Source organism: Panthera uncia (assembly GCF_023721935.1).
Source record: "Panthera uncia isolate 11264 chromosome C1 unlocalized genomic scaffold, Puncia_PCG_1.0 HiC_scaffold_4, whole genome shotgun sequence".
Lineage (NCBI taxonomy): Eukaryota > Metazoa > Chordata > Mammalia > Carnivora > Felidae > Panthera > Panthera uncia.
The window spans coordinates 95,140,373-95,164,262 of record NW_026057585.1 but is presented as its reverse complement, the minus strand read 5'-3'; the positions used below and the strand labels follow the sequence as shown (position 1 = coordinate 95,164,262).

The 23,890-nt window shown below is 44.4% G+C and overlaps 1 protein-coding gene across 1 annotated transcript in view; it reads left to right on the top strand.

Moving 5' to 3' along the window:
• The window catches only part of PDPN (podoplanin), a 28,407-nt gene extending 7,348 nt beyond the window's left edge, over positions 1-21,059 (top strand). The window contains 5 exon segments of the mRNA XM_049618054.1: positions 11,882-12,018; positions 13,446-13,575; positions 17,611-17,649; positions 18,207-18,318; positions 19,332-21,059. Of these exon segments, the coding sequence (XP_049474011.1) occupies positions 11,882-12,018; positions 13,446-13,575; positions 17,611-17,649; positions 18,207-18,318; positions 19,332-19,338 (425 nt within the window). The 3' untranslated portion in view covers positions 19,339-21,059.
• Positions 21,060-23,890: the final 2,831 nt, after the last annotated feature.

Genomic DNA, 23,890 nt, shown 5'->3' with positions numbered 1-23,890 from the left:
CTATAGACTTGCCTACTCTAGGTATTTCATATAAATGGAATTGTACACTATGTGGCTTTTTGTGCCTGGCTTCTTCTCACTTAGCATGATTTCAAAAGTTCATTCCTGTTGTGGTGTGTGTGTCTCAGAATTTTATTAATTTTTTGTGGCTGAATAATGCTCCATTGTACGGATATACCGTCTGTTACGTATCCACTCATCAGTTGCTGGACACTTGGGTCGCTTCCGCTCTGGGGCTATAATGAGTAATATTGCTGTGGACATTCATGCACAAATCTTTATGTGGATGTGCTTTCATGTCTCTCAGGGATATACCTAGGAGTAGAATTGCCCGGTCATATGGTAACTCTATGTTGAACTTTTTAAGGAACTGCAAACTGTTTTCTAAGTGGCCGCATCATTTTACATCCTACCAGCGATGCAGAAGGGTTCCAATTTTTCCAATCCTTAGCAGCACTTGTTATTTTTGGTTTTTTGTTTGTTTCATTTCATTTATTGATGGAAGCCATCCTAATGGGTATGAAGTGGTATCTCATTGTGATTTTGATTGACCAACGATGTTTAGCATCTTTTCGTGCACTTGCTGGCCATTAACCTATCTTCCTTTGGAGCAATGTCTATTGAAATCCTTTTCCCATTTTAAAATTGAGTTGTCTTCTTATTGTTGAATTCTTTTTAAAACATGTTTATTTAGGGGCGCCTGGGTGGCGCAGTCGGTTAAGCATCCGACTTCAGCCAGGTCACGATCTCGCGGTCCGTGAGTTCGAGCCCCGCATCAGGCTCTGGGCTGATGGCTCGGAGCCTGGAGCCTGTTTCCGATTCTGTGTCTCCCTCTCTCTCTGCCCCTCCCCCGTTCATGCTCTGTCTCTCTCTGTCCCAAAAATAAATAAAAAACGTTGAAAAAAAAATTAAAAAAAAAAACAAAAAAACATGTTTATTTATTTTGAGAGAAAGAGAGAGAGCATATGCACACACGTGAACAGGGGAGGGGCAGAGAGAGAGGGAGAGAAAGAATCCCAAGCAGGCACCATGTTCAACGTGGAGCCCAACTCAGGGCTTGATCCCACAACCCTGGTATCATGACCTGAGCTGAAATCAAGAGTCAAACAGTCAACTGACTGAGCCATCCAGGCGTCCCTGTTGAATTCTTTATACATTCTGGATACTAGACATTTATCAGACATATGAATCGCAAATATCCTTCCCATTCAATTTCTTGATGGTGTCCATTGAAGCACAAGTTTTAAAATTTGTGATGCAGTCCCATTTATCTCGTTTTTCTTTTATTGCTTATGTTGTTGGTGTCATGTCTAAAAACCCATTGCTTCATCCAAGGTCACAGAGGTTTACTCTTGTTTTTACCTCCAATAGTTGCATAGTTTAAGATCTTAAATTTAGGGTTTTGGCTCATTTGGAGTTACTTTTTATATGTGATACGGAGTAGAGATCCTACTCTGTTCTTTTGCATGTGGCTGTCCAGATGTCCCAGAACCATTTGTTGAAAAGGCAATTCTTTCCCCCATTGAGTTACTCAGGCACCATTGTCAAAAATCAATTGACCGTAAATGGATGGGTTACTTTCTGGACCCTCAATTCTACTCCATTGTTGTGTACATCTGTCCTTACGCCAATGCCACACAGTCCTGATTACTGCAGTTTTGGAGTAAGTTTTGAAGTTGGGAAGTGTGAGTCTGCCTCCTTTGATTTTTTTTTTTTTTTCAAGATTGCTTTGACTATTCTCATCACTGTATTTTAGTTACTTGTATACACCTCTTGCCCGTTAGAGAAGAGAGCAGGATCCGTGCCTTACTCAGCACTTAAAAGAACATATGGTTGGTGCATCGTAAACATTTGTCAGGAGGAAGAGGGAGGAAACACAGTGATCCAAACTTTGGGCAGAAATGACAAGGAGGCAGGTGATAGAAATACAAAAAAATCAGGTTGGAGGGATGATAAGTTTGGAACCAATGTTATACGAAGGAGTTCAAGTTTGCGTACTCTGTTTTAGACGCAGGGACTTTGAGGTAATAGTAGGACATCCAGTTTGATGTATCTGATGGGTACCTGGGGAGATCATCAAAATGGCATCAGAAATAAACCCTGGACACACAGTTTGCTGCCTGAACTCCTCCCCATTCATCAGAACAAGGGGAGAAAGGTGGCAAGGAGGGTCAGAAGAGATTGCCCCCCCCCCACCAGCTGAGAACAATTATTTTTAATAATCTACCGAAGCACACTTCAGACTCCCCCGCCAGGCTCAGGATCAAGGCCGAGGGCAGCTAATGGAAACACAGCCACATTCTGCACATTCCTGCAAGGCCTCGTCCTCCTGGCTGCACAGCTGAGCTGTCTGCAAGCTGCATGGGTAGATGGTGAGGTCAGATCTAAAGGGGCTTCTCTTTTTACTCTTGCAAAATCAGGGCTTGCTCAGCTGACAGCCTTGAGTGAATCAGAAGCTCAGTTTCCGAGCAGATGGCGAGTGTTTCCCAAATGGTCCACCACGCGGTTGAGATGCACTGCTCCAGGGCATGACTTCTAAAGCAGGTTTTTTAGTCATTTGGTTTTTCAAGTACTCAACAGTCCTCACTATGAGGTGGCCTTTCTAACGGGACGCCAGACCCAGCTAGTTCCAGAAAAGTTATTACGGAGGTGTTGATTCCAGTTTACCAAGCTGAACTCATTTCCTCTTTTACAGAGAACATTCTGCTCTTGGTCAACAGAGAAAACCTCGCCCCGGGCTGAGTAATCTTGGTTGAGGTTGTAACCAACAGCATCCAGTTTTAACGCTGGAGGAGTCCTGGGCCCTGTTTGTGGTGGGCGGGGTGGGGGGGGGCGGTGGTGAGTGGGTAAGTTGATATGTGAACACTGAAAAGGGGGGATATTCATGTAATCATTCAGCTCACAGAGGCCATGCTGGTGGGTGGGAGGCTGCAAACCTCCAGCAGAAGGGGGTGTTGCCCTCAGGAAGCCTATAGATGCTAGCAGAGAATAAGTAGCCAGTGTCGGTGTTATCCTGTGCTAGTTCAGAGGAATTACTTTCTCTTGTCACCTTGGGAAGGCTCTAAGAGAAGGAGTCTCGCACCGGGGCCAGGTAGAAGAGTAGGTGGGGTTTAGATGACAGTGCAGTCAGAAGATGAAACTTCGGGTGCCCTTGGCATCCAGAAGCCCAGGGAGCTGCTTCAGTGCCACCCCAGTCCTTGCCACGTGAAGTAGAGGGAATATGAGGGGAGCTGCAGGAAAGTAACCAGGATACATGGGGGCTGTGTGAGACGGTGGCTCGAGCGGGGCTTGGAGTCTGACAGATCCGATGTCTAATCCCTGTGTCACCACTTGCTGGCTACATGGGCAGTTTACTCTCAGGGTCACCGTCCTCAGCTTCAAAATGAGAATGACATTCGTTTGCAAGGCTTTTGTAAAGATCAGGAGAGCGTGCTGGGCACCATGGTTTGTACATTTTCCCCTAAATTCAAAAATAGCAGCCATTATTACAATACCTACCTCCTTGGAAGTGCAGACTGGTGCGGCCACTGTGGAAAACAGTGTGGAGGGTTCCTCAAAAAGTTAAAAACAGAACTGCCTTATGATCCCATAATTCTGCTCCTGGGTATTTATCCAAAGAAAATGAAAACACTAATTCGAAAAGATACATGCACTACTATGTTTATTGCAACATTATTTACAACAGCCAAGATATGGAAGCAGCCCAAGGGTTCATCCATAGATGAATGGACAAAGAAGATGTGGTGTATATATGCAATGGAGTATTACTCAGCCCTAAAAAATGAAATCTTGCCATTTGCAACAACATGGATGGATCTAGAGAGTATAATGCTAAGTGAAATAAGTCAGAGAAAGAAAAATACCATGTGATTTCCCTCTTATGTAGGACTTAAGAAACAAAACAAAGAAAGAGACAAACCAAAAGACTCTTAACTATAAACTCAAAAAATTCTCAACTCTTAACTATAGAGAACACATGGATGGCTGAGGGGAGGTAAGTGGGAAGATGGGTGAACTAAGAGAGGGAGATTAAGGGTACCCTTATCATGAGGAGCACAGAGTAAGTGTAGAATTATGAATCACTATATTGTACCCCTGAAGCTAATATAACACTATATGTTAATTACACTGGACTGAAAAATAAATAGAACAAAATACCTGCTTCTCAGATAGCCATGGAGACTAACTGTGAAGATTTGTGAAGGGCACACAGTGGGTCTCAGCTGATCTTCCCCCATCAGGTGAGAGAAAGAAGGCAGGTGGCTGGGAGCCTGGTGTCACGTCTAATGGCCTGCATGTTCTGTTCTATTCACCTGCCAGTGACTGGGTGTGAGCCCTTGCTATGGAATTGAAAGATGAGTCCCAGCCACATGGCCCCCTCTCCCTTCTTTTACTGCCCATGCTCAGCTACAGAGCTCTTCAGAATTCTGCCTCTTTTGGGGGCATTGTGGGGCCCCGTCTCCAAAGTCAAGGAACTCTGCTCCAAATCTTGATGTGTGGCATTTCTTCTGATTTCTTCAGAGGAACTAGTGATACCTGTGTGATCTCAGCCTTGACACATCTCTCTTGAATTTCACGGGGGAGGCACAGGTCCCCAGTGCTAACAGTGGATGATCACCCCTCGCCATTGGTCTGGGCCTTCAGGGACTGCCAGGGTGAGACACCGAGCAGCAGGCTGCTGCTCACCACAGATTGAACAGCAAAGCCACAGAGCTCATCCTCGGAGGGGCATTGTCCTATTTTCAGCCACGTTCGGGGGAAGGGGGAAGGTATTCAACAACTCTTGAGGGAAGCACAGTGGACAGTAGCAGCGTTTGGTCATGGAAGGGATAATTCAAAAGAAACGTCCTACTTGGGTGTCAGTGTTCTCTTTCCAACCGTTGGTCCACAAGCATCTACTGAAGGCTTACCACGGTGCCAAACACTGGGACCATGGGGCAGTGTGGACTTTAAGTAGCACTGTGCCACCTGGAGGAAAATCACCGTGGGATACCGAGTGGCAGGGCCAAGCCTTCAAGGAGCTGCCTAGATTTTCCATGGCCACACTTTTGATCCAGTAAGCACTTTACCAGGGTCCAAGGAGAGGGTGGCTTAGAGGGGGAACCCATTGCCACATCAGTGATTATACTGACCACAACCCAGTGTCTGCCAGGAGCTGAGCACAGGCGCACAGCTCCGCGTCAGCAAGTGGTTTTCAATATTCCAAGGAAAGGCTCCTTCACAAGGGTCAGAGGATGGGCTGGCCCGTAGGACGGGAGGAGTAACTCAAAAGATGTGGTGAATAAAAGCTAAGTCCTAACACCTTTCTTCTTGTTGCAGAAACTAAGGGAATAACATCAAACAGCTAAATTGGGGCCGTTTGAATTGAGATGAAGAACCATATGAAGATCTGAGTATCTGGGGATCACTGTGGGTGGTCTGCAGGGTGCTAGAAAATGTTGGAGGTTGGCACCTTTCCACAGCTCTGGGTGTGTTTATTTTCAGGCTTCGGAGCACAGCATTGAGACATGATAGAAAAGTGATATGCAGAGGCCTATATCTGGGCAAAGGAACAGAAGCAGGCATTTTTTTTTTTTTTAATTTTTTTTGCTTTTGTTTTCCAAGTAGATGTTTTGACCTCTCTCTAAAAGCATTACTTCATCCTAAATGTAAGTAGGGAGTGGGGAATGCTAGAATTAATCGCTTAGTAATTACCCTACTGGGGAAAACCAGAATTTCCTAGGATGTAAGAAAAAAAAAAAAAGGGCATTCGATTTCTCAGTGGCCACGAAAACCATTCCCTGGCCACGTATTTCTCCGTGTTCAAAGGCTTTACTTGTGCATTTAGACGCTGGGACAGCTCAAGATGGTGGAACACACCAGGGACCACGAAAGACTGCCTTGATCTGTTGGCTAACACCGCGGGTTTTCTTTGGAAACCCCGAGGCGAGCTCAGCGTGTGGCTTCTTAATTTCTAAAATCAACTTTCCTGTTTCAAGATAAAATGCTGTGGAGGCCGCTTCTCCAGCTGTCTGCTTCTGAGGCTTCAGGTCAGCAGAAAGAGGGCAGCGGGAGCTTCTCCCTCATGTGGACATGGCAACCAGACAGAGGCTCTTAAACTTAGGGAGGGGACTTTCGTGGCTCTCCTAGCGAAACAAGGGGAAGTCCAGTAAAAGACTCAGCATCATGTAGTCAGTACATCCATTCATACTCTGAATGCTGTTTCTCAACGCAGCTGTCACAGATGCTAAAATGAATTCTTGGCTCCGATGTTTTGTGTTTATTTCTGATCGTTGGTGGGTGACGACTTCAGACACGTCCCGGCCATTACCTGTCTGTTTTTCTCCCCTTGCCCTGGTGCTAGCAGTGAGCCTCTCCTGCCGGGACAGCCAGGTAGCCAGAGTGGTCTCCCTGCCTCAGTCAGATCCCAGCACCATTCTTGATGGACCCCCGCCCCCACCACCAGCCTTCACATGGCATTCCGACTCCAGTAACGTCATCTTCTGGCTTCCCCTCACACTCCGATTGAAAGGAAAATCCCACCCGACTGGCCCTCCACACCTCCTCAGTCTTGCTTCTTTCATCCAGCCCCACTGACCACTCTCTGTCTCTTCAGTGAGTGGTGCCGCGGGCTCACTCTCGGCTTCCAGGTTAATTAGACCGGCTCTTCCTGTGCCCAGTTCACATGTTCATTCAACAAATACCTACTGGGTGTCTCCTGTGTACCAGATATTTTAGGCAAGGGGGGACATTGAAGTAAACGGCCGTTATTGAGTTTATATTCTAGTGGGACAGCCAGTTAGTGGATCTACAGCATGAGAGGTTGAGGACTGTGGTATACGTGTGAGGGTGTGTGGAGGGAGGGAATTTCACTTCGGTCATGGGAAAAGGCCTCCCCGAGAAAGTGCCCTTTGAGGACAGATCTAAGGGGGTGGAAGAAAGCTATCTTGAGGTTTTCCTTGTTTGCTTGTTGGAAGGATCCCCCCACCACCGCTGATGGTACCCAAATCCATGAAAGAACTCACCTTGTTCGCTCCTCTGTCTCCAGTGCCCAGAATGGGACCCAACACGTAGTAGGTACACATGGACTATTTGGGGATATACAGGTGAGCCTTGGGAAGATTCCAGTCTTGATCATTGCTGCCGCCTTCATTTGCGGAGCAAGGGAGAGCTGCTGAAAGAGTCACACTCTTATAAAGCAGGTCACACCTTCCTTCTATACCACTTCTGAAAGCTTAGTCCTGGAAGGGACTCATTTGAGGAAGCTGAGATTCTGGTTCCTGCACAAGTCAAACTGGAAGATTCTAACCAGATGGGATTTCATAAGAGGACGTGTGATGCCAGAGGAAATAGTTGCTTCTGACAACCAGGATTATAATTTATGAGAGGATGGGGGCTGAAGAGGAAGGATGTCAGGACCCAGGGTGGGGGGCTGCGGGCTTTCTGGGCCACCATGGCCACGGTGGCACCAAGATGTCTTTTGTTGTGTTGGTTACTACACGGATGAGCTGTCACAACACACGGCTTTGTGTCTGCTCACCAACCAGGTGAACCAGGCAAATCATTTAATTTCCAGTGTTAGACAATTATTCTGACACTTGTTGAAACAGGTGGAGGACTTTATTCAAGACTTATCCCAAGGGGGGTGAGAAATAGAGCTCAGCTCGAAATGCAGCAAAGGTAGCTGGGGGTTTATAAGCAAGGAGCAGAGTATGTGGGGGGGGGGGGGCAGTGAATGGCCAATTATGGAGAAGACACATCAAGGGTAGGGGGTTCTTGCTAAACTGGCCTGACAGGATTCTTGTTCAAGGCAGGCCTACCACTTAGACATCAAAGGTGGGGGATGGGGAACTTGGTCAGTTGGGAGCTGATTTCAGACTCTTGTTGAAACAAGACTCTTGTGGGGCGCCTGGGTGGCTCAGTCGGTTAAGCGGCTGACTTCGGCTCAGGTCATGATCTTGCGGTCTGTGAGTTCGAGCCCCATGTCGGGCTCTGTGCTGACAGCTCAGAGCCTGGAACCTGTTTCAGATTCTGTGTCTCCCTCTCTCTGACCCTCCCCTGTTCATGCTCTGTCTCTCTCTGTCTCAAAAATAAATAAACGTTAACAAAAAAAAAAAAGAAAGAAAGAAAGAAACAAGACTCTTGCAAGGATGGGTAGGGACACCTAAGTAGAATTTGGTCAAGGGGAGATCTTTGTCGGCCTCACTTTCTTCATCTGATAAAGGGGACAATGATGCCAGTGCAACTCACCCACAAGGCCATTTTGGAATAAAGTCAGCCGAAAGATAATAAACAAATAAACCCTACGTGGCTGCACAAATGTGGTGGGGGGCGGGGGGAGGGTGATGTTATAAAGCTGGGCCTCCCACGTTAAGTAGAACATGCAACTTGGAAAGACCTCGATGAACTTCTGTTGAAGTAGTCTACCCTTCCTCCTCACTCTCTACACCCCTACACCCGTGGCATTGAATTCATCCGGCAGCGGTTAGCTGATATGAGGAGGAAGGGGGAGCCGATGGTAAGGGGAGCACGGATTTCGGAATCGGTTCTGGAAAGAATCTGAAGACAGAGGGTGGCATGGAAGAAGGGGCAGATGGCAGTGCCCAAGCCACTGCAGCTGGTCCTTATACTGAAAGCTCCCTCCCATGACCATGACATGGTACTTGAAAGAAGACCTTTGTGTCAGTGAGAGCTAGTTTTGAAGCAGGGGGAGAAGGAGAGTTTATTGGGACAACCGGCCCATCTTTCAGGGGAAATCAAATTATATCCCCATTTTACATCATACTTCAAAAGAAGCACAAGGCAAATAGAAATATGAAGTGTAAGAACAAAACCATAAGGGCTCTGGGCTGACAATGTGGAGCCGGCTTGGGGTTCTCTCTCCTTCTCTCTCTGCCCCTCCTCCACTCGCACACACGTGCACGCACTCTCTCTCTCAAAATAAATAAATAAACATTTTTGTTAAAAAGATAGTACCTTAAAAAAAAAAAAAAGAGTATATTCCTTCCAACAGGGGGCTCGAACTCATGACCCTGAGATCCGGATCTACCAACCTAGCCAACCAGGTGCCCCCAAAGGATGTATTCCTAAGGTATAAAGAACACTTACAAAACTGTAAAAAAGATGAGTGCCGTAAGAGAAAAATGGCCACAAGAGAAGATATTTTTAACGGCCAACAGATAAATGGAAGAACTCCCCACTTATCAGGAATGTCCATAAAACCAGAAGATTGAAAACACTTATTTAAAACATTCTGACCAAGAACTTGGGACTATTACTATTACAGTAGCAGCATGATTTACCTTGCATCTAAATTCTAAGATATTTTAAATGAAAGGCCCTCCCCTAACTGTATGTAAACTAGAAGAATTCCTTTGGAGAGGTCGGGCTTCCATGCAAAGATAAAAGTGATTCATAATTAGCACTTTCAAGCCAATAAACATCTCCTCAGTTCTTACTTGTTCTCAAGCTTAAGAATCTCAAGGTGAAATGGATTTATCACATCTTCTCATAGGTAATATAAAGTTTGGCTGAGCTCTTGAAAGAATAACACCTACGCACAAATTCCAAAGCAAATGGATGGGTTGCCACCATCTTTGGAAACTTCCATTGATTCTGACCCCCAGGCTGGGTGAACCTGGGTGAGGCTGGAATCGTGAGATCATGAGGGTACACGGCAGCAGAAGTGACCCTGTGATTGTACGTTCCTCACTGCGCTTATACAAACAGCTGTGGGTATTGCCTGCGCACACACGTGTCTTAGGAGGAAAAAGGATCCGAGATGAAGGGCATCAAGACACGATTTGAATTTCACCGTTGAAGGGAAAGGGGCGTCAATCGCTGACTGGAAACGCGGCAGCTGGGCTGGTAGGAACTCTTCACCCAGGAAAGCCTTCCGCCAAAATAATACGAGGGACAATTGAAGATCCCTTGTTAAAGATCAACTTTCCCATGGAGCAAAAAGAATGCCAGGGCAGTGAGACAAAAGCCATGCATCTTAATCATGAGTGTCATTCATAAAACGCCCTTTGTCTATTCAGGGCGATTTTAGTGCTTGGCTCTGTGGGCCAAGAATAGAAAAGAACAAGAAGGAATTTTTTATCAAGTTACGCTTTCAATGAGCTGAACTTTCTATGAAAGAATTCAAACCAACTTCATTCAGTACTTGATTTTTTTTTTTTTTAAAGCAAGGGTGTTTTGTTTTGTAAAGTTGGAAGCTACCATATAGTAAATGGTTTTGCTAAGCAGCCTCCAGAAAACATTTGTAAAATTCATGATTTGTTAACTGTTCAAACCTGGAGGGGAAGAAAAGGGGTATAGGGGTGTGTGTGTGTGCGCGTGTGTGTGTGTTTAATAAGGACAACTTGCCTGGCAAAGAGATATCTCCCTCTTACATTCAACATTGGTCTACCACCAGAGTCATAAATCCTGGTGGGAGCCCATCGCTGGCCCCACCCCCACCCCAGCAAGCAGCCAGGAGGGGAGGCTGCTTGCACGAAGGTATTCAGTTATTGCTAACTGGTGAAAGCCATTTCCCCCCCAGATGAAAAAATAAATGTATATGCTTAGGGGGCTCAACCAAAGCCATAGATAGGCAGCCCTGGATTAGGACTCCAGATGCAAAGAGAAGGCTCACAGAACAAGCGAATTTACTCTTGAGACTTTCTCCCTCTATGCATCAGCAAAGAAGTTATGATCAAATATTTATTAGCTGTGCCTTTGGCTGGGCTCTCTAAGCATAGGGAGAAATAAGGTATCTTAAGGCAAGGACTGGATTGTTAACTTGAGCACTGCCTGGATACAAACATCAACTCTTTAATTACACAAAGAAGCCTCCAAGCACCCCAGCCCCTCTTGCTCCTAGGACGTGTGTTTGCTTAGTTTGCAACTGTATTTAGTCATGGAATTTCCAGAGCCACTCTGAGTATGGGGAGGGAGCCCGTGGCCAATGAGTCAGATTTTTAACTCACGAAAAGGGTTATTTGATGAGTTGAGATGATGCCCTTGCTTGGTCGTGATTTAGTTTGGGATCATTGAGACAGAGGTTAAAGAAAAGGCCACTGTTGTTATCTGTTCCACTCCCCCACCCCACCTTTGTGTGGAATTCAACCTGCTATCCCACCCCACCCATCCCCTGCTCCTCTGAAAACCTTTCTGGTTTGCACAACAGGGTCATTCATTCAATGTTAAAGCAGAAAAACCCCAGCCTGGGGCACCGAGGTCCCTTATTAGTTTAGCTCTCTGTGCACTAAGAATCCTATTGGCTACCTCAGCACGTTACATACATTACTATCTCCCATAGATAGTAACCTCAACTATAAACTAAGAAGTTGACCTGACCTATGAGGTCCGTGGTCAGAGGCAATGGTTCTCCTCATTCAAGGAGACAGCAGTCTCAAAATTAAATGGAAAGCAAGCTTGATTTTTAAGGATGGAGATCTCCTTCTGGACATTATGATTCAGAATGTTTAAGATAGAGCCTGCAAATTGGTATTTTTAGAAGTCTTTCCACGTGACTCCAATTAAATTTTTTTCCAGGTCTAAATGATATTCTAGCAACCCGAATGCATTAGTTCATTGTATGAAACGACACCAGGAAGAACCTGGTTCATTACTGAAAAGGCAAGGTCTATATCCCTCCTGTTACCGCAGTGGGGAAGGGCTGGCGGCTTCACCATTTTGTATTTTTATCTCCCTTTACCTTGCTATGGAGACAACCAGGTCCTTGTATGTGACAGAGGTGCAGCAAGGAGAGTGGTTTGTGGTAAGCTGGAAAGATGACCCTCCCCCCAAAAACAATCCCCAAAAGAAATGGTAAAGAAAATAATCTGATTGTAGCTGGCCAGTTAGGTCTGCCCACACAATTTCTACCTTAAGCCCTGACCCAGTCTTTCTTTTTTAGCTAGCACAGTCCGGCCAGAAGATGACATTATGACACCAGGTGTGGAAGATGGCATGGTGACCCTAGGTGCAGAAGACAAGGTGGTGACCACAGGTGCCGGTGCAGACCCTGAGGAGTCTACTGGCCCGACAGGTCTGGTGAGTGTCCCAGGAAGAGTGTCCCCGGAAGAGAGGAAGTTGCCCCACAGCCGTGCAACCACATGCAAGGATACTTTATGACTGGCTTAGTTCACTTTGCAGAGTGTCCTTAGGATTTATCCACGTTGTAGTGCATGTGAGAATGTCCTTCCTTTTCAAGGCTGATTATTATTCCACTGTATGTGTGTACCACATTTTGTGCATCTGTTCATTGGTCAGTGGATGTTTGAGTTGCTTCCAACTCTTGGATCTTGTGCACAGTGCTGCCATGAAAAATGGATGTGCAAACACCTCTTCCAGATCTTGCTTTCAATCGGGTATACACCCAGAAGTGGGATTGATGGGTCATAAAGTAGTTCTATTTTTAATTTTTTTGGAGGAACCTCTATCTTGTTTTCCATAGCGGTTACACCATTTTACATCCCCGCCAACAGGATACAACGATTTCAGTCTCTCCACCTTCTTGCCAGTGCGTTATTTCCCATTCTTTTGACAGGAGTGAGCTGATCGTCTCATGGTGGTTTTAATTTGCCTTTTTCTGATGTTTATGTTAAGACACTGAGCATCTTTCATACGCTTGTTGACCATTGTCTATCATTTCTGGGGAAAGGTCTGTGCGAGCCCTTCTGCCCATTTTTGAGTCAAGTTATTTGATTCTTTGTTGCTAAGTGCTAGGAGTTCTTTATACCCTTATCAGATATATTATTGGTAAATATTTTCTCCCATTCCACAGATTGCTTTTTTACTCTGTTGATTGTGTCTTACGATGCGCGAAGTTTTTAAGTTTGATGGGGTCCCACTTATCTAATTTTGCTTTTGTTGCCTGTGCTGATGAGCTTATTTGTCCAATGCCACATTGGCATGAACTTTGAAGTCAACAGAACCACTTCTAAGTCACCTTCTGTTGCTTGTTAGCTGTCTGACTTTGGGCATGTTGTCTAATCTCTCTTGGCCTCATCCAGACTATAGGACTAATATTAGGATTGACTTTAGAGGGTTGTTTGTGGAATAAATGAGAAGGTATTTAAAAGGCTTAGCACGTAGTAAGCTCTCAATAAAATTCAGTTATTACTCTAATTGGAGGAGGGAGGGCATTGAAACAGGATACAACATAATATGTGCCAAATAAAGGAAAAATGCCATTTAAGTTCAGGGAGATAAGGAATTAAAGCCTAGTGACCTGGTATTTTCTAAAGAATTAAGACCCTATGGAGTCAACATTTGATATTTATTTGTGGAGTACGTTTGGTTTTATTCCTATCCCCACTCTGTCATTTCTGTTTGTTTTCTTGTTTCCTGTTTAAATTTAAGTCATCACATATTTTATATATTTATGCCACTTTAAATCCCTTTCTGTTATAAGGCTGAATATATATTTTAAAACATTAGATTTTATTTCTCTTTTGTCTCATTTACTTCTCCAACAGGTGCCAACAAATACAGAGAGTATAACAGACTTTCACATAGAGGATGGGCCGACTCAAGAAAGTACAGGCCATGCCAATGAAGAAAGCCAGAGCACCACAACCTTGAATGTGGTGACCAGTCACTCCATAGGTAAGAAAATCAGTCGCCCCAATAGGTATTGGTCTTCTTTTGCATGATCAGTGCATTCCAAATATCCATGAACAAATCCAATGATTAGTGGCACATATATTGGAACATAAGAGTGAATTCTGAACCAAGCCTTATGTGCTAGCTTCAGAATTCAACTTATAGGGTTGCTAAACTGAATCCGATTTATTGGGTTGCTGAACACAGCTCTCCACTTTGAATGACAACTAGTGAAAATGTCCCTAAGGGGCAAGTTAGCTACCAGTGTCATGTTGCTGACTGTAACTTGATACAATGTCACACTAAGAACTTCGCATTGACTCCCAGGAGCAGAAAACCCAAGCAACCTATGTAACCAGTCTTACCAGGATTTGGGGCTGTCCTTGTGATTCATAGTTGATGCCTGCAGCAATGTGAATGGAGCACTGTCTTGGGTCTTGGCCATTATTATGGGTATAGACCATCACTGAGAAGGAGGAAAAATAATTGCCATTACAACTTAGCAATGGAAAAAAAAGCCTCCTATTTCTAGAGCTTTTAGGAGAAATTCAGTTGTTTGGGATTTTTTTTTAATGTTTATTTATCTTTGAGAGAGAGAGAGAGAGAGAGAGAAAGACAGAGTGTGAGTGGGGGTGGGTCAGAGAGAGAGGAAGACACAGAATCCGAAGCAGCCTCCAGGCTCTGAGCTGTCAGCACAGAGCCCAACGAGGGGCTTGAATCACGAACTGTGAGGTCATGACCTGAGCCAAAGTTGGATGTTCAACTGACTGAGCCACGCAGGGGCTCCTATTTGAGATTTTTTTCTTTATTTCTTTATTTCTTTTGGAGTAGATGGGGGTGGGAGAGGGAAAAAAGTGATCCTCCAATAATTGCACTGAATGTTTGCTAATTATTTTATCTAGATGAGTGTTTCCATCTTTAAATGAAAGTCAACATAAAGACCTTACCTAAATTAATGGTTCCTCCAATCAGTTGCCCATCTGAACACCTAGAAAATTACTCTTTATTGTTCAGTATACATTTCTAGACCCTATCACCATTCTGTTTTTAAAAACTATAATGCTTCTGATTTTTTTTAATTGCTTTATATTTGTGCACAAAATGTCCATAGCAGCATCATTCACAATGGCTAGAACACGAGAGCAGCTCAGATGTCCATCAACATGAATGAATACACAAAATGTGATATATACATTTAATGAACTAATATTCAGCCTTTAAAAGGAAGAAAATTCTGACACATGCTACAATATGCATGAAGCTTGAGGACATTATGCTAACTGGAACATACCAGTCACCTAAAGACAAACACTGTATGATTCCACTTATATGAGGTACTAGACTGCCTAGAGTCAAATTCATAGAGACAGAAAGTAGGAGGGTGGTTGCCAGGGGCTTGGGGGAAGGAGTGAGGAGTTGGTTTAATGGCTATGGGGTGTCAGTTTTGTGAGATAGGAAGAGTCCTGGAGATGGATGGCAGTGGTGGTGGCACAAGAGCGAATGTGTTTAGTGCCACTGAACTGGCTATTTAAAGATGGTGAGGATAGTTTTATGTTATGTGTATTTTACCATGATAGGAAAGAAAAAAGCTCTATGAAGTACTTTGGGAATAAAGCCACAAAGTCTCTCTGAGATGCTAAAGAAATGGTTACCATTTATTTATTCTTTTTAATGTTTATTTATTTTTGAGAGAGAGAGAGACAGAGCATGAGTGGGGGAGGAGCAGAAAGAGAGGGAGACACAGAATCTGAAGCAGGCTCCAGGCTCCAAGCTGTCAGCACAGAGCCCGACATGGGGCTTGAACTCACAGCTGTGAAATCATGACCTGAGCTGAAGTAGGACACTCAACCGACTGAGCCACCCAGGGCACCCCAAAAAATGCTTACCATTTAAGCACTAGATAGAACCAAATAGGGCTATGGAAGGAAAGAATCATCAATATGGTCATTGGAAAACATTTCAAAATTTTGGAGAATCGGTTGCGTGTAAATGAGTTGACGGCTAATTACCTGCAGAAAATGGAGGCTTCTTCCCATAATACCAGGATACCTCTCCTATTCCTTTAAAACAAAATTCTCAGTTCTCTGGAAAATACTCATGATTAGTCTCCTGTCCTGTCTCTTGCCCCACCCTGTCACAAAAACCGTGACTTACCGCACATTTCCCCATAACACACCAGTATCCCAGAAATTTTCACATGTGAGTTAAAATATAATTATAAGCACTTGGTTTTTAAGAGCTGATTTTATTAGGGCAGCAGATGTCTTTCCCACGAAACACCCAAGTATGATGACGTTCACATGTATGTATGACACATTCTCATGACTGCAGCCATCGTCACCGGGTGGGAGCCAGGGAGTATAGAACTAATAAGCTTTAATTTGGTAATGAATCTTCCACATGAATTTTTGGTAATATGTTTTCTGACCAACGGTGTCACAATGGCTGAGGATGCGTTGTAAGTCTGGAATCAGCAGCTCCCAGTTTAGTTCACGATAAGCGAATGGTTGACTTTTTTCTACTGGTAGTTGGCAACCAAAGATGACCTTTCAGGAGTGATTCCATGACATCTTTGTTCTGGGCTGGCCTCAGACCCAACAGTCTTACCCCCTTTTTAGGTGGGATAGCACCATCAGCTTGAGCTCCATGTAAATGCTCCACAGCTATGAGTTCAGCTCATGCCAGCTGGCAGAGCTGGATTCAGACACTCTTATCCTGGGACCATCTTGAGAAGGTGCTTTTTTTTTTTTTTTTTTTTTTTGGAAGAGAGCCTTGGTACAAAGACTTCTTTCAAATTCAAGCATTAGGAAAAGTAAGCATCTCGCAGATGGTGCTTTCCCCTTTGATTAGAAAAGCTCTTGGATATCTGCGGTATTTGCAGGTTGTGAACCACAGTCCTAGGGAGGCACCTAATTGATCCACTTCTCTCTGTTGTTTCATTAAATCAAAGCCTCTTGACTTTTTCTCCATCTGCAAACTAGGTAAATCACCACCACCCAGAGGAGTTAAGGATTTAGTGTGCAAGCAGGGTGATGGGAAAAATAAAACCCAAAGCGTGTATTTTTAAATAGACATTGTGTAAAATTATCTGAAAGAAACTCACAGTTTTATTACTTTAAGTTAATAACTCAAACCCATGTGATAGGTTAATGAGAATATTCACATTGTAACTATGGGACTAGGTTTGGCTACAGAGAGAAATCCTAAAATAACAGAGGCTAAACACAAAGGGTATATTCCCTCATTAAAAAAAAAGAAAATTTAATGCTTATTTTTGAGAGACAGAGACAGAGCGTGAGCAGGGGAGGGGCAGAAAGAAGGGGAGACACAGATTCTGAAGCAGGCTCCAGGCTCTGAGCTGTCAGTACAGAGCCCAATGTGGGGTTTGAACTCATGAACTACAAGATCATGACCTAAGCCAAAAGTCAGGTGCTTAACTGACTGAGCCACCCAGGTGCCCCAAGGTATATTCCCTCATTAAACTTAGCTGGGCATATTGCTGCCCTGTAAGATGTGGGTTTTGCTACTAAAGAAAAAGCAGGGAATTGATACGTAAGACAAATCACTGTCTGGGCCTATCTTCCAGAACTAGAGTATATTGTTCTAAAACAAAATCTTTCAAAATCAAACTCATCACTGTGAATGAGTTTTCTACGGTCTTGACATTGGACCATAGAATCAACAGCCTTGGCTTCTTGTGTCATTCAAACCTCTGAAACTTTGTGACCATTTATGTAAGATTTCTGTGGGTCAATTTCCTTGACTCTGCTCTCTAAAGTGGGTGAGAAAAAAGATACACCAAAGTGCTATGGGCCCATAGGTGTGAAGAAGCATTCATAAATTCAATAATAATACTTTTGAAGATAGGATCATGTCAGAGCTTGCCTAAAAATCCTCTGATCCAATTTATTTAAGAAATTATCCTCTTTGCTTGTGCCTTGCTGCCTTCCACTTAGAGTAAATTAATCTTTTGCCAGTTGTTAAATTATAGTTATTAAATCCTAATAATTCTGTATCCTTACATCTCTTTCTTTCCAGAGAAAATAGGTGAAGACACAGAGACAACAGTTGAGAAAGGTAAGCTAGATTTTGTTATCAAAATATTTTTGTGGGAGTTTAAAAAAAAAAAGTTTCTTTGAAGCTAATCTTTTGATGAATGACCTTCTTTCCTGGATTGTAGTCAACAAGAGTGCAATACAGAACCTTCTGAGAACAGGTTTCAAACCTCTTTTAAGAGAGAAAAGAAAATTACCTGAATCTGAAAATAAACCGCAAATGAGTCTACTCACTTAATGACAGCGCTGGAGAATGGTGTCATATAATTTATTGTTACTAAGAATAAAAGTAGGGGCTAATTTAATAGCAGCAGACAAACACTACCTAATAATAAACAGTGAAGCCACCCAATATGAGTGATATGCTTGATAGATCCTGAGACCCAGGAATCTTGCCACTCATAAGATGGGATTAGAGTAGCCCAAGGTTTCATCTCTTCTAAGTCAACTCCTACTGGATAAGGAGAAGCAAATTAGAACATTATTTGCCGTCTTTAGTGGGACAGTGGTATTGTTTATAAATGACACAGGTGTATCATTTATCTGGGGTTCATGCTTTTTTTTTTCCTCCTCAATCAGATGGCCTGGCGACAGTGACCCTGGTTGGAATCATAGTTGGAGTCTTACTAGCCATTGGATTCATTGGTGGGATCATCATTTTGGTTGCTCGAAAAATGTCAGGAAGGTACTCGTAAGTAAAGAAATTACACCCATGTGGTGGATAAATGAGAGTGGTCATATCTAGAACCCCAACCTTGAGCCAATAGAAACCTCTAGAAATCAGGTTCAGTGGTGCCTGGCTGCTTCAGCCAGAGGAACAAGCAACTGCTGATCTCATCATCTTGAGTTTGAGCCCCGCGTTGGGCATAGAGTTTACTTTAAAAGCAAAGAGTCCTTTTCAGAAGCCCCTTACCTCTGTGAGGGCTACATCTGAAGTTTCCCCGGGAGAAACAGGTAACTGCTTGGCCCTTCTAAGTTTCGAAAAAAAAGAGAGAGAGAGAGAGAGAGAGAGAGTTAGAACCAGAGATGGCTTTTATTTGACTCCTATTGAGCTCTAACCAAATTTGGCTTCTTGTCCTAATTTTTCAACTAACTGAACTCGAAAGAAAACCCAAACCAAGTTTCACCTTGATACCTAATCTCCCCACTCCCAGGCATCAGAGGGAGTTGGGTGGTTTCCAGAAGAGCATTCGGTGCAGAGACAGGTCACTGTTCTGATGAGAATTCTTCTGGTAGTGAGGTCTCCTCCCTCCACTTCTGCCCTGCACACACCCACACACATGGTGGTGAACTCCTAGAATTGACCATTGAGGAGAGGAAGGAGTGCTTTCTGTCTCTGAAAATTCCATAAGAACTCGGAAGATTCAAACTCATAACCAGAGGAAGTCTTTTTCTTATTTCTGTTAGGGAGATGTTACATAATGGGGTGGAGGGTGGCAGAGAGGGCAAATGTTCTACAACTGGGGGCTGAGGGACACAGCCAACAATAGCATCACAGATTTATGTGCTTGGAAATACCTGGAAGTCTGCCCCTGGCCATGTGAGGACCAAGCATACAGGAGGAATGAGCAGAGAGAGGAGAAGAGGTCCAGGTTCCAGAACTGCAAGTCTTAGACAAGAGGACAATAGGACCATGACTCATGGGATTACTATTCACGGTGCCAGTAAAAGAAGTGACAGCCACCTTTCTCTTTGTTTTCACAGGCCCTAAAGAGCTGAAAAATTGTGCCCTTCCGCCAACATGTTTAGAAGAGAGTTTCCGACTTCCCCATCCTGGGGCACGTGGAAGAAGATGACCCATGGAAATGCTTGGCGACCCCACTCCAAATCCATGGTGATCCCTCCGCTTACCCAAAGTAACTCAAGGAAAGACAATGCAAACGACTTGCTCCTCGAGGCATTTGCCTTTTGAAAAATTTTTTAAATATAAATTTCATACAAGATGATTTAAAAGACAAAGTGCATAGAAAATGGAGCAAAATGGTGTAAACTGATTTGTAACTAAGATGATATAATTTAATCGATGTCAGAAACTGTAATCAGGTCTTCATTCCGACCGTGCTCTGTTATTGTTAAAAGGCAAACAAGTCTGGAAACATTCATACCAATGGAGCCCTTGGGTTCAAGTGCTATATTTGTAAATGGCGAAAGCGTTTTGCAATTTCTGATCAGTTGAAACACACACATTCCAAGGTAGTCTGGCCCGTTTTCAAATTTCATGTGAATCATCAAGTAGAAATCTAACCTAGTATAACATGTAATGAGCGACTGCCTTTCACTGGCCCGGGTAAGTCATTTCAAAGGCACCCATTTTAGATTATAAACAGGAAGTCTATGGTTTGGAGAAGGGACTGTGTTTCTCACAATAAGGTCATCAGGCAAGCTCTAGGCTTGCTTATTGCCTTCTCCAGTGATGACTTGGTGACTCAAAGGTTTGCTCCTACCTGCTGCTTCCTCTTCCCTCAGATGAGGGCCCAGGAGCCGAGGACTCTTGGGGCAGTCTTTTTTCTTTCCATGACATAAGTCCTCCGGATTGGGAATAGGGAAGTCTGAGCCCTGGATGCCAAGGAGGCTGCTGGAGGCCCGATGGTGCCTGAGGCTCAAGTGTTCCAGAAACCAAGAAACAGAAGGAAACCCTGTGCGTTCCTCTGGCCTGAGAAACAGAACCTGCCAATTTTCTAACCTTTACTTCCTGCCTCAGAGGACCGATGTGGACACGAGAAGAATCCTGTACGATAGTAATTTTAAGGAAGCAGGTGGATGTAAGGGCTTGATGTAAAAATAAATGAGATTCCCAGTCTTCACGACACATACCACACCCTTCCGTGGGGTCATCGTTGAAAAGATCATTAAAGTAAAGGAACCCAAGCTGCCATCTGGTGTAGGCACCATCCAGCTCAGTCCATTTCTTCCCGTAGGTCAGGTGACATCTTTTTCCCAAATGCAGAGTTTTTATACGGACCAGATGATCTGTCACGATTGTGGTTGTGTAAGGCTGATATCCTCTCAACTTGTACGAAAACGTAAACTAAAAAGCACAGCCCATTTCCCTCTTTCTTGCAGTAACGTGGGGATGTTATATTAAACAGCTTGCTCTTCTGTTACCAAGTCCGGCTGGTCCACCAACCCAGGGTCTATATTTGAACATCCGCTAATTCAGAGAAGGGGCTTTTGAAGAGCTTTGTGAGCTTAAGGATCCCTCTCTTTCTTTCACTCAGATTCCTGAACAGGAATTGAGGACAAAGTCCATTTTGTCTTTCCTGCCCTTTTCTTTTTTTCTGTCACTGTGAACCATAACCGTCCGCCCCAAGTCACACACTGGACCCGCCGCCTGCTGGGACAGGACTGTGGGTTTCTTGGTCACATCTGTGTTGGTGCTCAACACAGTATAGACATGTTTTAAAATAAAACAGATGATTGCGTGTAATGATGAGTCAGGCCTTTGATTGGAAAGATCATGTCTGGGTCACACTTCAGAACACCTCCAGATGAGATTATAAGTTATGGAAACATATGCCTCTTTTCTTGATTGGGAGTGAATTTTAAGTGGTCACGGGTAATGCATCCACTGGAAATAAACACAAACACACCTTTCACGTAGGGCTCTGTCAAAGTAGAGAGGTTAAGGTCAAGGTGAGGAATGGGATGAGACAAGTGGCACCTTGGGACTTCTTTTGCCCTCTGGTCACCAAAGAGTTAACAAGGTCTTGCCTAGCTCCTGATTTCTTGGCACTGGACGGCACTGGACGGCACTGGACGGGAGCCAGGTGAGGGAACAGTTACCCTCTGTACCTGCCAGTCCTCCCTGGGAACCCGGCCTCAGGTGTGTGGGGCTTGGCTACACAGGAAGAGGCAGGGAGCCCTGTGAGGGTGTTCTCACCACCTGTGGGCCCCAGGGCAGACTGTCACTCCGGAATTCCTGTCCTTGGGACATCTCCCTGCTTTGTGGTCCTCGGCTGCAAATGTTCCACCCGCTCTGGAGACCACAGTGGCCAGGCGCCCCGCCTCTGTTGCTCTGTCCCTCTCTGGCAGTTGATCTGTTTCCCATGCCCACCTACACTGCTCAGTGTGGACTCCAGGGCCACACCTGGGGCCTTCTCCCTGCCCAACCTATCCCCACTCCTAAAGGTTGGAAGTTGGAGCGCGAGAGCCCTTAGTACCATGCCTTCCTTGCAGCGCTCTGTTTTTGTTAAATCGGGATCGTTGGATGGGGCAGACATCAGGAATTCTGGGTGCCTGTTTCCTAACCGATGAAGCATAGTGGAAAGGACCAGAATTTGAGTCCCGTTCTCTAGTTTACAACAGGAATCCCTCAGGTGAGTCATTTAACCTCTTTGGGCTACAGTTTCTTTGTAAGAAAGTCCATGAGATGGTGAAGAAAAGCATCCCTTTTCTAACAGGAAACGAACGAGCCACGTCTACGTGGCCTCAGAGACAGAGAACAGAGATCTCAGCTACACCACATGTGCAGTTACGTTGCCTCACACGCTCCCCGCGCAAGAGGACTGCTCCCTAAGGGAGCCACCAAGGGGTGCTGGAAGTTCAAGGAAATGATGGCATCCATTCTCCCGTCAGAGGCACCTGGGAGCCGGCATGCTTAAGTTAACTACACCAGATCAGAGCCTTGTTTTAACCCCTGCCACACGGACACACACACCTTTTTTTTTTTTTTTTTTGGTCAACCTGAAAGAGCCAGTTGAAAATAGACCTACCCTATGACCCAGCAATAGCACTGCTAGGAATTTATCCAAGGGATACAGGAGTACTGATGCATAGGGGCACTTGTACCCCAATGTTTATAGCAGCACTCTCAACAATAGCCAAATTATGGAAAGAGCCTAAATGTCCATCAACTGATGAATGGATAAAGAAATTGTGGTTTATATACACAATGGAATACTACGTGGCAATGAGAAAGAATGAAATATGGCCCTTTGTAGCAACATGGATGGAACTGGAGAGTGTGATGCTAAGTGAAATACGCCATACAGAGAAAGACAGATACCATATGGTTTCACTCTTATGTGGATCCTGAGAAACTTAACAGAAACCCATGGGGGAGGGAAAGGAAAAAAAAAAAAAAAGAGGTTAGAGTGGGAGAGAGCCAAAGCATAAGAGACTGTTAAAAACTGAGAACAAACTGAGGGTTGATGGGGGTGGGAGGGAGGGGAGGGTGGGTGATGGGTATTGAGGAGGGCAGCTTTTGGGATGAGCACTAGGGGTTGTATGGAAACCAATTTGACAATAAATTTCATATATTAAAAAAAAAAAAGACATTTCTGCTGACAAAAAAAAAAAAAAAGAGCCAGTTGAAAACCAACACGTAGTTCTGCCTCCTGCCCCACCTTTCATGAACCAGGAAAGAACAAGTAACTGAACCCCTTGCTGTATCCATCTTTATTTTCATGCACATTTTCTTAGTATTCAGGGCATGGGCAGCTTGGGACAAATGCTTCGATGGGCAATAATGTGTATTCTGACATTAAACCTTTCTCGACTAATCAAAAGTCCAGTGAAAGGGGGAGAGGCAGGTCCCCGACACCCGGCTGGGCGTGGACACATACTTGGAACACTCAGTCGTGCACTTGTGTGTTGGAGAGCTTGCCTTGCCGAAAAGACTACACTTCTCTGTGCTCTACCTGAGGCTTAACATTGTGTTAGGATGTGTCATAGATCCTGGGTTCTTAAATTCAGTAAATATAAATTATGTAATCACCGTTCATGGGAAATACTGCAGAATAAATTTAAAATCTTGGAGTCAAAGCATGAAGATTGACCCACCGCTGTGAAGAATGTGGGTTGTTTTGTTTTGTTTTGTTTTTAGTCCGGATCATCCAAGGTACACGTATCTGCCTCGTACAGGCTGAGGGCCAGCCTGGATTCCCCCAAATGATTCCTCGTCATTTCTGCTCTCTCTGGCAGTCATTTTATCAGACACTGAGGCAAAGCACTGTGTGTTCTACCTCTGCGTCTAAGGGCTCCCTGCCAGAATCATATGCAGTCCTGAGACCTCATTTCTTCCATTTTTTCCTTTCCTGCTCCCTTCTCTCTTACCGCCTCTACCTTCCCACTGATGCAAATCTTTCGGGGGAAAAAGTCACATGCCAGTCATAGGGAGCTGTTTCTGAAGTGACGGCTGCCCTCTGGAAGCTACTGAAGACATCATCTGAAATATGTGCTTGGACAACTAACACTACTTAGAGCGTCCCGTGTGTGACCTCAGGAGGGATAAGAATGTTCCAACTAAAGGGACCAGTGGAAGC